The 15,406-nt window shown below is 43.5% G+C and overlaps 1 protein-coding gene across 4 annotated transcripts in view; it reads right to left on the bottom strand.

Annotated features, from left to right (window-relative positions):
• LOC310987507 (septin-7-like) overlaps positions 1 to 15,406 on the bottom strand; it is a 65,775-nt gene that overhangs the window by 25,964 nt on the left and 24,405 nt on the right. For all 4 annotated transcript variants that reach the window (XM_083973803.1, XM_083973804.1, XM_083973806.1 and 1 more), the window contains exon 3: positions 5,339 to 5,445. In XM_083973803.1, coding sequence (XP_083829929.1) covers positions 5,339 to 5,445 — 107 coding nt within the window. The remainder of the gene's footprint in view (positions 1 to 5,338; positions 5,446 to 15,406) is intronic.

Genomic DNA, 15,406 nt, shown 5'->3' with positions numbered 1-15,406 from the left:
ACCTGATTTCGCTTTCACAGCCCATAATTTAGGACACTGTGGACGAGGACACACACAGTGTCAGACATCACAGACTGAAGGTTCAGTAGTGTTGATGAATGGAGGAACTGATAAAGTCTTACAGATAAGATATGTGAAGCTCTTTGACTGCATGGTTTCAATGACTCTGTATTATTTCAGTATCACACCAAAAACCTTCTCTTTTTTATTCCACTTTGAGTTTGTTTTCTCTAAAAAGCAACAATTGAGGACTAAATTGTGAAATATTGACTTTTCAACAGTCAAACTAAATGGCTCACAACAAACTCCAGACTCAGAGGCTGCAGGAGGTTTTGCCTGTGGCGCACTGGATGGTAATGAATCACCAAGATGCAGGGAGACAACAGCTGCTTTTGCAACTTGCATCTATCCCAGTGTACAAAACCATAACAGTCGGTCCAGGGGTCACACCAGGCTGAAAACACTTAAAGGGATAGTTCACCCAAAATTCAAATTGCACTCATTATCTACTCGACCCTCATGTGGACTAAGGGCTGGGAGAAGTTTCAGAGTCCTCCGTGTCTTATCTGAGTTACAGGGGGTCTCGGCGTAGCAGTGCATGTCCATATAACGGTTGCAAATGGATACCAACTGTCTTCGTAACAAAAAGACACACCAAAAAACATCCAAATACCTCCATGCTGCTCGTATGTAATGTCCGTCTTGTATTGAAGCCCTGAAATGCGAAATTGTCCCGAAAAAAATTAAATAAGTCTATATTCAAGCTTGTTTGTAGCGGAAGCTCCTCTTCCCGGTTCGTCACAGTTGGTATCCATTTGCAACCGTTATATGGACATGCACTGCTACGCCGAGACCCCCTGTAACTCAGAGAAGCCACGGAGGACTCTGAAACTTCTCCCAGCCCTTAGTCCACATGAGGGGGAGTAGATAATGAGTGAAATTTGAATTTTGGGTGAACTATCCCTTTAACTCACCTCAAGCTGCCTCATCTGTATCACGAACGTGGGGCCAAAGAGAAGGAAATCCACATTCACTTTACCGTTGAATTTCACAGAGTTTTGGTAAAAGTTTCTCATAATTCACATTTTGTAGAACCCTCTTTGGCAGCAAATGCAGCTTCAGGTCTTCTTGAGTGAGTCTCTACAAGCTGGATTTGGGGCAGTTTATGCTGTTCTTCCAGGCAGATGCTCTCAGGCTCAATCAGATATGATGCTTAAGAGTCTGGCATATTCAGGATGCTCCACAAACAGGATTAAGTCTGGTCTGGTCTTTGGCTGAGTTAGACTTAAATGACAGCGTATTAGGCCCATAGAAAGAAAATATTCAGCAGGGCAGGTTGGGTTCTCTTACATTCTCTGTAAAGTCATAAATATATAAGCAAGTATCTAATGAACCCCATCACACCACTTTCCTGATTTGGATCAGCCTCATCAGACTCCAGATGCTGGTGCTTGTTGTGCATAAGCTCTGCAGTGGACGACATAATCAAGTTATACTTTGCAATCAGATTTAGCAAGAAGGAACCACTCGTGACTTTAGCTCAGAATCACCATGTTGTCATAAACATCCAGACTTTACAGAGACATCCAACTGAGCCTATCCAGAAGACAACAGCAATACTAGCCCTCTCCTCCATTTGCTTTTTTTTAATAATCCATTGTAGACTAGTGTTCTTCTGCAGGTCTCTCAGGTTTTTTTCATGACCTGTGTGTTTGACTAGATTCTGACGAGTCCTCCAGTTCCCACTGTGGACCCCCTACCCCCACCCCCACCCCTCACCCGGCTCTCACAGCATGTTGCCTCCACCACCAAGCTGCACTGTAGGGATGCTATTATCCATGTGATGAGCAGAGCCTGGTGTTTGGAGCTCTGCCTAAAGGGTTTTAGTCTCAGACCAGAGTCGTCTTCCTCCTCACGCAGAAAGAAAGCCTACTGTATATTCCCAGTAGATTAGATCTCTCCAATAGTCTGTTTGTAGCTTTTTCTAAAAACAAGCTGTTCAATAACTTTATCTTATTCAGAACGCTGCTGCTAGTGTCATGAAAAATAAGAAAATCTAAGCTTTCTAAAATCCTCACACTGGCAATCTGTTACTCAGAGAAGTGACTTCAATATCTTGTTGCTTATGAATAAATCAATAAATATATATCTGACATGCTTGTGACACTTGAACCTTCCGAACATGGTGGAGCAGCGTTTTGTTATCATGCAGCACGATCTGGACTAACCTCCCAGATGATATGAGACGAACCCCCAACTCAAAGTCAAAGCTAAAAAAAAATCCCTCTTTTTTAACCATCATCATTACCTCATTTTTATACTTGATTTTAAAGGTCCCATCTTATGAAAAACAGGTTTTTTCTGGTCTCTACATACATAAACTGATCCTCCCTGAGCCTACCAACTCCTAGAATGAGGAAAGCAAACGGGTCCTGCATCGACTCTGCAGCCCACCGACTGGTAAAACGGTGCTCATACAGGCTGTTCAGACTCAGCTCCTGTGATGATGTCACGACGGGAGTGAGGCCGGCCCCTCAGCGCCATAAAACGCCTACCACGTCTATTTCTATGGCTGCAGTGCACAGCAAGAAACTCCTGAGCTAAATTGATGAAATACCGACCAATTTTAAGTCATAAAGTGGTAATAATCTTTGCCATGTACAGTAACTATGTTACTTAAAGGTGCAGGCACAGAAACAGCTTGTTCTCAGTAGAGCTCATTTGAGCGACTTTTAGACAGCCGACATTCAGGACCACGGATCAGTTTGGGGCAATACATTTCGAATACAGTTTAGTTGGACGTCTGACAGCTGAGTGAAAAAGAGTATAATATGGGACCTTTAAATCATTTGAAATCTTTGAATCTTTGCACTGCTTGTCTGCACGTTTTGGTATTTTGAATGCTGTACAGAATAATGTAACTGTGTGTGTGTGTGTGTGTGTGTGTGTGTGAGTATGGGTGGGGGTAGTTGGTGGGTGTTGCGTTTCATGGGAACATTCTTGGCCTGATATTGACCCCCATCAGACCCTGGGGGAACCACCGGAGCTCTCACCCCCATTCCCTGTTTTTCTTTGTCTCTCCCCTGTTGCCTACCACTTTGCTATCTCTAACTCAGGATGCTGTCATGGCTGCCGCTGTGGCAAGGCAACTCCCCCTCCTCAACACCCACCACACCTCATCATAGTTGTATTCTGCGTCAGCCTCCCTCTGTCCTCTGCTGCTCCAGAAGCATCTGGACGATCTCTGCTCTTCCTCAGTTCGTCATGACCATAAAAGGACATAAGCCGGCCCTGGGGCCTTGCCGTTTCCCCTCTTCTTTCTCTTTCTCTCTCTCTCCTTTTCCATGACACTCCATCCTCACTCTCTTCCTCTCCTCTGTCTTCTCTATATGTATCACACCCTCCGCGGCAGCGTGACGGCCACAGCTCATTCTGCCTTGGAGCTTTGAAGTTGGATAATGTTTGTGTTTAAGAAACGAGCAGGAATTTGATGTTTTAAAATTACTATGTCATTACACACACAAAAGGCAAAAGCAAACCGCTGACTTTATGGTCTGAATAAACTGCCACCAACAATGAGACCAAACATCACTGGCATTGTTTTTCCTTCTCTTGTGTATGACCATCTTTAACTCCTCTGATCATCATTGGTAAATATCTGCAACAACCTGGCAGCTCCAATGTGTAACATTTGAAACACCACAACATCAATCATAAACTCAACTGGCTCTCTGCGTAAAACCTTTTTCATGCCAACTATCAAATACATTTTTTAAAGTATATTTTGGGTTTTTTTTTGCCTTTAATTGATGAGATAGTTGACAGAGACAGGAAATGGGGAGGCAGAGAAGAGGGAAAGACATGCAGCAAAGGGCCACCAGATTCAGGATTCGAACCAGGGCTGGCTGCAGCAAGGACTGTAGTTTCTGCATATGGGGTGCCTGTTCAACCCACTCAGCTGAACGAAGCCCAGTCAAATACATTTTAATACCTGTGTTACCTGTACTTAAAGGGATAGTTCACCCAAAATTCAAATTTCACTTATTATCTACTCACCCTCATGTCGACTAAGAGCTGTGAGAATTTTTAGAGTCCTCCGTTCCTTCTCTGAGTTACGAGGGGGTCCGCACAGCAGTATTTGTCCATATAATGGTTGTCAATGGATACCAACTTTCTTTGTCCAAAAAGACACACCAAAAAACATCCAAATACCTCCATACTGCTCGTCTGTAATGTCCCTCTTGTATTGAAGCCCCGACATGAGAAATTGAGACACTGGGAGCTTCCGCTACAAACAAGCTTAAAATATAAACTTATTTAATTTTTTTCGGAACAATTTCTCATATCGGGGCTTCAATACAAGAGGGACATTACAGACGAGCAGTATGGAGGTATTTGGATGTTTTTTGGTGTGTCTTTTTGGACGAAGGATGTTGGTATCCATTGACAACCATTGGACAAATACTGCTGCGCGGACCCCCCCGTAACTAAGAGAAGGAACAGAGGAAATTTGAATTTTGGGTGAACTATCCCTTTAAGTACAGAACGTATGAAATGCAAACCAATGAGGACGCCCAGTTTCTTCAACATGACTGGAAACAGCAACTTCTACAAGTGTCATATTGGAGCCAGAGGTGTTGGAGCAGGGCAGGCAACCCCGGCAACTGCCCAGGGCCCCGAACTGGAAGGGGGCAGTGACAGCTGACATTGGTCCATGTCAATGACAACCTGATGTTGCCAATAGCTGTGTACACACAACATTGTGCATAGTGTGCAAAATTAACAGTTAATGTTTGTGGCCCCACTTGGGGATGAGGTGGGGTGGGGTGCGTTTTTTAGCTTTTCATTTCCACACATAAACATTTTTTCTGTTGACCGGTGGACGTGAGGAGAACACACTGAAGTGGAAAATGTCTGCTGTCAGGAAATACCAAAGCTAATGTTGCTAGTAAAATGTTACTCTGCTGTCACCACACCTACACGGTTGGTTATTCGCCTACAAAAGGAAATTTGAGCTTGCACTCAGAAGATTTTATGTTGGCCGTTTTTCAGCTGGAGGGCGTTCAGACTGAGGTGAATGCACTCCGCAGCAGATTTGGGAAATTGCTGGCTCTGGCTCTGATTGGCCCGAGTGAACGCATTCTTTTTGTTTCTTTGCTCCTTTTCCTGCCATGACATCGGAGTGTGAGCGCCAGAGATGAGATGTGACAGATCTGTTTAAGTCTGAATGGCAGATATGTGGCAAATTAAAGAAGCCAATCAGCTCATTGGTCACTCATACCTGCTATTTTTGATGGGCAAATGGTAAAATAAAGCCAAAGATTGAACAAGCGGTCACCTGCACAGTCTTCTTGATGCGCTGGGACGGTCCAGGGTAGTCCTTGGAGTACAGGTCGGTCAGGAATAGAGAGTTGATGAGTGTCGATTTCCCAAGACCAGATTCGCCTGAGGAGACAGACACAAGTTTCACAATATTAAATGCGTGTTAAGTGCAGCGTGTTTCATATTCATACAAAAACAAATCAAATCTAGCTTGAAGTTTTTTATCTTGAAATAACAACAGCAGGTAGAGTGAAATGTGACGCACATACCCCACACGCAAAAGAACATAAATGCACGCACACACATGCAAACATACACAGGGCCTTTAGGGACTGGGCTGCGGCCGGGAAAATCAAGTAGATTCATTGTCTGAGAGGGAAAAGTTCAGGAGCTCGTCTGCCAGCGAGGAAAAGCTTTCAGATAGGAGGAATAAAACATTTCCTCTGCACCTCCTGCTCACGCTCTCCCTGACCAGCCCCATTCATCCACTCCTCCTCTGTCCCTCTCGCTAAACGCTTCCCTTACATATAAATCTTCCCTTTTCTCTCTTTATTGTGCCAACTTTCCATTCCCCTGCACCCATACTGCTTTTAAAGGCACATGGGCCGCACAAACACGCAGTTAACATTTACACAACGACAAAGAATGACTCCAAACATACACATCGCCTACATGCACTCTCTCTCTCTCTCACACACACACACGCTCGCACACAATGCTGTGATTAATGGCTGAGCATCTGGCTCGTGTCTCATGAAACAGAGTGCGTGGTGGGAGGGAAGGAGGGATGCTTGTCCTGGCAAGACCTCTGTGCCACACTGAGCCTCTAGCCGTACAATCTGTGACAACACCAACCGAGGATGGAGACACAAGAACAGCTCGAGGGCGTGTTGGTGTGTTTTACAAGTTACAAAACGTTTATCAGATTAAGTGGAAATGACCTTACATCAGTCAGAGGAAATTGGAACTGATGGTGTGTTGTACTGAGCGGAAATCTGGAAAAACTCAAAAAATCGTGTTGAATAAAACTCCTGACCTCATAATCAACATTTCAGTGGCTATATTTGTACACTGAGAACTATGTGTCTGTCTGATCAGCTCTGTCTTGACCATAAGGTTGTGGGTTTGATTCCCATGTTGACAGAGATGGCAAAACCGGCCGTAGCTCCCGTGGCCCATTCAAAATTTCCCAGAGGAAATTTTCTAGTGTTACTTTCATAGAAAAGTACATGATTAAAATGATTTGTGATTTTAAGTATGTAGTATCATAACTGCATTTCTACGTTCATTAGAAACCAAACCGTTAATCGGTCAAAAACGGAGCAAGTTCTGGTTATTTTAGCATGCATCATCGGCTTAATGCTCTGAGGGAGCGGGTTGACTGAGCCAAGATGGCGGCCGTGTAGCGACGCCACGTCACTGGGCAGCAGCGCTGGGTGAGTCATCTAGTCTTCATATATGAGTAAATCACCCAACCAACTAATCAGTGCTAATGAGTGTGGTTGCCTTTCAATCCAGCATACCCTGAGGAAGACCTGTGTGAGGTCGAAACGTCGGTCCTTTTTTAATAAATTATATATATATTTTCTACATCAAGGCTACGAGTTGAGCGACTGCTTTTTTCTTCCTTCACTGCCTTTCATTGACATCATATCCTCTATGTGTCAGTGTTATGTTCGTCTGTCAGAAGCCCAAACTGACTTTTATCAAACTTTAAAGGTACATTGTGTAGGAATTATTCCCATCTAGCGTTGTGGTTGTATATCACAAGCAACTCAATCGTATTTTTCATGCTGCAGTTGCTGCACGTAACGGCATAAACACGCCTCTATGTAAACAGGAGAAGTTACACAATGTCCCTTTAAGCCACATACACTTTTTTTTCTTTTTCTTTTTTTTTTTTTTTTTTACACATTGGTGCTTTTCAACTCGATTTGTTCAGGGTTAGGGTTAACCCTAATTTTCACCAGATGAAGGATTTTAGTTGTCTGATGTCTGGATCTGAAGTTAGGGGAGAAACAAGCTGAGTAAATGTTGGACAGCTCAGCTCCCAGCTGCTGGAGACATCCTGTCCTGTGTCCATTGAAGTCAGTGAATATCTGATTTCAAAGTCAAACTGTTTGATGAGTGTTTCTACTAACAAAGGCTAATATTAGCCACAGCTCTAAACGGTTTCTTTGTGAAACTGCTTTATTTGTTGTTTTTAATAGTTTCAATCACCAGGTCTGTTTGACACTGAAGGAATCCAAACAGGGAACAGCTTAGAGTAATGGTAGTGACGACAACTCCCATTCATGATGTCACGTGATGTTGTCTTTCCCTCGTTGCTTTGACCCCTTGAGGTCAAAGTCACAGAATGTGTGTCTTATCTCTTCATCTTTCAGAGTAAAAGATACAAATATCATCTAGGGTTTCTTTTGCTTCACTTGTAGTGTTGCACCATTGCATCAAGCTATTGAAGCTCTATTCATTTATTGATGTTCTCTGGGATCACCATGGTCAATTATCTCGTCCAAAACCCCAAAGAGATTCACATTGAAGGATGCTGTCATATTTGACAAGTGTTACATAGCTGCAGTTCATCTCCTGGCAATGGACAGATCCCCCAGGCACTATATTTTAGCATTTCTTCTACAACTTGTTGGCTCTGTTGCCTCTTTCTCACAGTGAACCCATGTGCTTTGCCATTTGTCTTTTATGTAGCAATAACAGAAACTGTTTTGGCTTTGAAGTGAGAGTCAAGTATGTGACATAAATTCAATTTATTTCCATTATATCTTTTGACTTTGATTACCTGTGTTGCAAACACAGAACTAAGAATAATGTGTATGATGTTGACAAGCTCCGCTGCTGTTGCCATACAACATACAGTATGTGTGTTTGTGTGTGTGTGTGTGTGCAGCGTTGAAGCTTAAAGCTGGAGGATTTCCATTTCAAAATGATCATCAGATGTTCCTCTTCGTTCAAAAGGCTACAGAATAATGTAGCAGATGTCAGCAGTACAAAGAAGAGTTAAAACACTTAAACAAAGGGCGGGTGAGTTTTGCAATAAAATGCTTTTCCTTAAAATCCGTTGTATTCATTTTATGGATAGAGATATTGATTCATCCCCTTCGAGTCCAGCCTCCTGCAGCGAGTGAACATCTGTGGGGAGAAGGCTTTCATTCATTCTTTCCACGGGACATGTGGACGATGTCTTCCATCAGTCCATGTTTGACGTGGTCTGACAGCCCAGTGGATTCCAGCCTTCGCTCCCTCTTAACCCCTCGGTCTGACCCCGATGTGTGTTTGCACAGTTATGCATGATGGTCTGTCCTTGTGTGATTTATGAGCATACTTTGCCTCTGTGTCTACTACAGCCTCTAGACAACCGCCAACTCACCCGAAGGATGGCCTGGTTAGAGTTAGCAGTCAGGCACGCACACATGCGACTGACACACACACACACAACATTATGACAAACTAGCAAAAAAGCCTCAGTAAACGAATCTTATGTTATCTAGATGTGTGTGTGTGTGTGTTAGGGTGTGTGACTTGACTCCTGTTAGCTTTGCTCTCTTGGTAGGTGAGTGTTACTACTGATACTAACTTGACAAAGTAAACAGCAGGAAATGAAGTGAGACAAGTGAGAAAACAAGTGACTGTTTCTTTTTCTTTTTTTGGAGGGGAGGGGGGACTCATTAATGTATTTTTTTTCATCCCAGATCATGAAGCTGAGGAAACTGATCATTGAAACTACCGATTTAGTTTATATTCAATTGTTAATGTTTCAGGCTGACCTCTTAAAACATGCCACAACAGTTTTAAAGTCCCCATATTGTAACTTATTTGGCTTTTTAATAGCAAAAATCAAATATACGTATTTCACTGAAGTGGAAAAACACCCGCACAAATGAAATTTTTCTGGTACCTTAGAATGAGTTGTTACAAGTCGTTACAAATACATAAGTGGGCGACGCACCGAACCGAGGCGGCCATGTTGCATCGCCATTTTTTACGTTGAGTGGCAGCGTGACCGTAGGTAACCACGGAAACTCAGCGGAGCTGTGGGCTCGGCCTGTTAAAACTGTCACCACTGTGTAGTGTGAGGAAGGACGGAGGCACTGGTGTTGCATTCAGGTGCAGTCAGGCAGACGGCCGTCGGCAAACCAACCGGATGTCATTTTACTCGACGAGAGAAAAACAATACGACATCACCATGACAACATATTGTCAGGCCTGTATTGTTTTGCCTCGTGCTGGCGGACCACTTGTTTACATAGGCGCTTGTTTATCCTGTTACATGCAGCGTCTGTTGTCTGTCTGACGTCTGCCCCATTTCACGTGAATGCAACATCAAGAATATGTTCAGATATGCAACAACACTGCTAGATGGGGGGAATTCCTACACATTATATCTTTAAGGTTGTGTCTGATGAGTGCATCTTCCTTCTTTAGCTGGACACAAAGAGTTGATAGAGTTTGATGGACGTGGAAAGTGACTCACAGCAACGTGCCCTTTTGTTCCACACCACGACTTTTACAGAAGAGGAAGTGGGACAGTGTTGCCCTTATATCCTGACATTTCGACCAACGTGCCAGTGACCTCACCAGGTTTCTTAATCTGTGTGAAAGTTGGGTGTCGGTGTCGTTTCAGGACAGAAAGTCACGGGTCAAAGCTTTCCGTCTGTGATCCTGATGGCCTCCGTTCATGGTCCTACTGTATATCCTGCTGAGCCCGGCTCACTCAGGCTCGTCTGTGGTGCAGATGTGAGATACTGAGATACATCATCCCGGAAAATCCAGAGCTCAGTCTGAAACAACCCGACCACCCTCAGCCACCGGTCCTTGGTAGGCTACTGATCAGACACAGGTCCCAAACTGACCAAACATCTCAGTGGATACTCTGCAAACAGCACGTTGGTGTTTCTAACTAAACTCAACAGGTTCCACAAACACTGTAAACTCTGGCACAAACACAGCAATGAGGGGCTGTAAGGATCTCTGTGTATCAGTCTAGCCTCCATGTGACCCACACGGGGCTCTGATGGTATCGGCCTCTAAGGCTGATGCCAATATGTTTCGATCACACTTGCCAATAGCTGGTATCAATGACACAAACGGTACAGTATGGAGAAAATGTCACATCAATCTCCATTCCAAAATGTGTTGATTTATCATTCATTATTAGCTGTTGTGCAGCTGGACTTAAAGGGATAGTTCACCCAAAATTCAAATTTCACTCATTATCTACTCACCCTCATGTCGACTAAGAGCTGTGAGAATTTTCAGAGTCCTCCGTTCCTTCTCTGAGTTACGGGGGGGTCCGCGCAGCAGTATTTGTCCATATAATGGTTGTGAATGGATACCAACTTTCTTTGTCCAAAAAGACACAACAAAAAACATCCAAATACCTCCATACTGCTCGTCTGTAATGTCCCCGACATGAGAAATTGTTCCGAAAAAAAATTAAATAAGTCTATATTTTAGACTAGCGGAAGCTCCCAATGTCTCGGTTCACTGCTCTTCCTGTGTCAGTGCAAATCTCGCATGATTTGCACTGACCGGCGGAACAATTTCTCATGTCGGGGCTTCAATACAAGAGGGACATTACAGGCGAGCAGTATGGAGGTATTTGGATGTTTTTTGGTGTGTCTTTTTGGACGAAGAAAGTTGGTATCCATTGACAACCATTATATGGATAAATACTGCTGCGCGGACCGCCCCGTAACTCAGAGAAGGAACGGAGGACTCTGAAAATTCTCACAGCTCTTAGTCGACATGAGGGTGAGTAGATAATGAGTGAAATTTGAAATTTGGGTGAACTACAGTATTCCTTTAAGGATAATAATGACAGGTCAGTGTCTGAGACAGAGGCCCACAGTGGGACTGATGTTTCTAAACCCCCCTGAGGGCAGGTTCTTCCAAATTAGAGTCCCTTGTTCAGCTTTAATTAAATATTGGTTCCATGTGACAAGTGGAAGTGCAGGGCTAGCTCTCTGTAAATAGACGAACGACCTCAATGTCAGTGATGGACGGCCGAGCCCTTCCAGCTCATCCCCCATGCTGTTTCTCTTCCTCTCTGGCTCAGTGAGCCATCGCTCCATCTCTCCTCTGTGTCAGTCAGCCTCCTTCCTCGCTCCACACTGTCCTACTTATCCTCTCTCTTCCTCCGGTCAGTTCCCTGCTTCAACTTGGAGGAATTGTGGGAATTACAGGGATCTACTGGCAGAAATGAAATCACACAAACATTTGTGTTCTCATTAGTGTGTAATCATCCTTGTGTTTCCATTAGCTTAGATACTATTTAAGCTCTCACTCTCTCTCTTAGGATTGACATTTATACACCACATATAAATTGGGATGATTAATATAATTTCATTTTTGCCTCATTTTGACCAGTTCTCTGTTTCAGAGGCTTTCTATATATGGTCTTCCTCAAAAAGTTGAATTCTGGAAACTTTCAGTATCTTGGTACAGTGCACAACACATTTATATTTATCCAATTTATTTTGCTCTGTTTTTTTCATTCATCATTTTAAAATACTGAGCGGCCTACACATTAAATAGTTTTCAGTAGGTTGGGAGGTACATTAAAATTATGCAGTTGTTTTTTTTGCAGTTGTTAATAACTTAACCATGATATTTCCAAAGTTGTGAGTGATCATGTTAAATAATTCTGATCTCAATATTGATCTGTAATCAAGCAGCCCGACCTACCACTGCTATACTGATTGGTTTAGTGAACGTCATGCATATGCAATATGAATCCCTCGAAAAAGTTACAGCAAGTTGGACTGAGAGAGACAGAAAAACAAACATACAAATGTTCAAAGTGGGTTTCCCAGAGGATTCCTCACATTCCTGCCTCTCTCTCTCGTTCTGTCCCCCTTTCTGTCAGCCCCGAGGCAGCAGCTGCCCCCTCACACCCAGACAGGCCGACTTACTGCCACCCAATACAAACACACATACGCACACACACCTAACAGACGTGTGAGGCCTGAACCAGAAAGTGTGAAATGAGACATCTGGGGAACATACAGGCAGAAACCAAGAGAACAGCAGAGACTCGCAAACAGATGGTGGATGTGAGTGAAGTGATGTTTACTGAACACCAGACCGGTGGAAAAGATAATTCTCTATTGTTGGTGCTAAATGCAACTGGCTTAGACAGGGAGGGGGGCAAAGGTCAGTGTTTTGGGAAAGATAAGGATCTGCAAGTCCAGCAGAGACTATGGGAGCGCCGGAGTCCAAACCAAACTGTGTCGGCACCCGGTCTATGACCAGGGTGGTCCACACAGGCTGGCCACGGGAGCCTTGGAGGGAAACAACCCACTTTCCTCGGGTTTTTTAAATTAGAGAGTGAGTGTTCTGCTACGATCCAGCGCGCCTGAGACTAAATCTGACAGAATCAGCACGTGCTGGGTCGCAGCAGACATGTGTGTCTCAAAATAGAGACGCAGAGAATGGGAGCAGAGCAACAGGGAAGCTAAGAAAGGAGAGCGGGAGACTTGCCTGCAGTGGCTTGGCTGAGCATGCATGAACATGCACATGTGCATGACCCCGTCCGTGCACACACTCACACTCTGACAGAGTTGAGCCTGTTGTGCCCAGAGGTGATGAGGAGTCTTTGTAATAGTGACAAAAGCCGTCCAGTCTGAACCAGGGCAGTTGAATACATACTCAACTCGCAGCAGATCTAGGATGGTTATCAGACCGGAAAATGCCGACCTTCAGACTATGACTTCATTTAGTCATTTTTAGGTGGCCTGCTCAGAGGCCGACTTCTCTCAGGACATGGCTTTGATAATTATGTGTGCAGAGATGAATGATTGAAAAAGTTATGATCACACACTCAGATGTCAGACTGACTATATCAACAGATCCATCATTTAAAGGGATAGTTGACCCAAAATTCAAATTTCACTCATTATCTACTCACCCTCATGTCGACTAAGAGCTGTGAGAATTTTCAGAGTCCTCCGTCCCTTCTCTGAGTTACGGGGGGGAGTCCGCACAGCAGTATTTGTCCATATAATGGTTGTCAATGGATGTAATGTCCCTCTTGTATTGAAGCCCCGACATGAGAAATTGTTCCGCCGGTCAGTGCAAATCACGAGAGATTTGCACAGACACAGGAAGAGCAGTGAACTGAGACACTGGGAGCTTCCGCTACAAACAAGCTTAAAATATAGACTTATTTAATTTTTTCCGGAACAATTTCTCATGTCGGGGCTTCAATACAAGAGGGACATTACAGACGAGCAGTATGGAGGTATTTGGATGTTTTTTGGTGTGTCTTTTTGGACGAAGAAAGTTGGTATCCATTCACAACCATTATATGGACAAATACTGCTGCGCGGACCCCCCCGTAACTCAGAGAAGGGACGGAGGACTCTGAAAATTCTCACAGCCCTTAGTTGACATGAGGGTGAGTAGATAATGAGTGAAATTTGAATTTTGGGTGAACTATCCCTTTAAATGTTATGATGCAGCCGTTAGCCGAATCCCAAGCACAGTCACATTAAACCAGACCTGAATGTGTAGGCTGTAGTGTAACAGTCAGAAGTAGGTGAACACAGGCAGCTTCAATTTTGAATTAATTTACCTAATATTGTCACACAAATGAAGACGGATTACAAACATCCATTCAGAGAAGCTGCAGTGCAGGCAGAGGTCAAGCAAAGCTAATAGCCCTGGCTAATAAGCAGCTGAGCTAGCTTTCACCTCCAGCGGCACTTTGAAAGCAGCAACATAAATTGTCCAAGTGTCCAACAGACCGACTGTCATGCATTCTTTTCTTATAAATAATTTAATTCAGCGAGCAGCTCAAAGGCTACTGGCAGCTACCAGCTTAGAGATGATCAGACCTTCAAAGGATTAAAACTGTATAATAATTCCACATACAACATGTTCTTGATCTTATCAAGCTGCTTCTCCTTGAGGTTGTAAAATCTGAAATGTGTCCAAACGCTATCCTCAGTGAAGACAGAGCAGGTCAAATTTCTTTTTACTTCATGTTTTCCAACGCTCACACTGCACTTGCTTCTTGCTCACAGCAGGGAGGAATACACTGGGCCAACACGGTCCTGTCAGGAAAGAATGTAAACCAGCACTGTAAAAGCACTGTAAAATATGAATCAGTTTTGGGGAATTCATGAATTGATTTTGAATGGGCAGAGGTACAAACCTAAACGCAAAAAGCACCAGGAACCACATGTTGCTGATTGTATCACTAGGGGAATTCGACTGCTGTGAATCTGAAACCACGGGACGACACCTAAACTGTTTTGGTTTCTATCCTAGGAGGTTTTTTTGGGGTGTTATCTTAACCCTGCAAAATGAGAACCAAATTATTATTCTTGGTCGTGACAGCTGAGAACCCACATACAGCTTGTAACAAAGACCATAGAGTGTTTATGGTCATGAAGCACAGCTGAGTGTATAGCCCATAATGCATTTAACAGGGTGTGGACGACGATAAATGCAACACCTGTGCCAGACTCTGGTTGTTTTGCGGGTTGTCTTCTCATTTCTTGACTTGTTTCTTTTTTCTGATTGGTTGATTAGCTCAAAAGCTCAATTGATTCACCGCCATATTTTGATTGGTTAATTGGTTTGCAGCATTTTGATTGGTAGCTGTATTTTGATTTTGACTTTGATTGGTAGGTTGATTTCAGGTTGTACTGACTGATTTGTTGTTGTTTTTTCCAAGAAGAATCTGATTATTAGTACCAGATGATACCAAGTAATATCTGGTATCAGCAGATTGCTTGTTCTGGTTAAATTCCACAGTTTGTTTCAATTAAGAGAGCCATCCAGGTGTGTGATCAGATTTCAGGCGGTCAGAAAGTTCATGACCCTTTGACAGAGCAGGAGAAGCACAGGTCTAAGTAATAATAACATTAACGAGGCTCCGCTCCACTGAGGTGTCCCAGTCAAACACACCAGTGAGGAAGCATGAATAACACCAGGCTGAAACACCTGAATGGGCTGCTTAAGTAATGACATACACTTGTGTCTATTCAGTATTGGAACATCAACAGTCTTCTATACAAACAAGTGAGTCCTTTGACAATTAAAAACACCTGTAATCTTTATTGAC

This window comes from Trachurus trachurus (genome assembly GCF_905171665.1).
Source record: "Trachurus trachurus genome assembly, chromosome: 6".
In the NCBI taxonomy this organism is placed as follows: domain Eukaryota; kingdom Metazoa; phylum Chordata; class Actinopteri; order Carangiformes; family Carangidae; genus Trachurus; species Trachurus trachurus.
The sequence above is the reverse complement of the archived record's forward strand: the minus strand, read 5'-3'. Positions and strand labels throughout refer to the sequence as shown.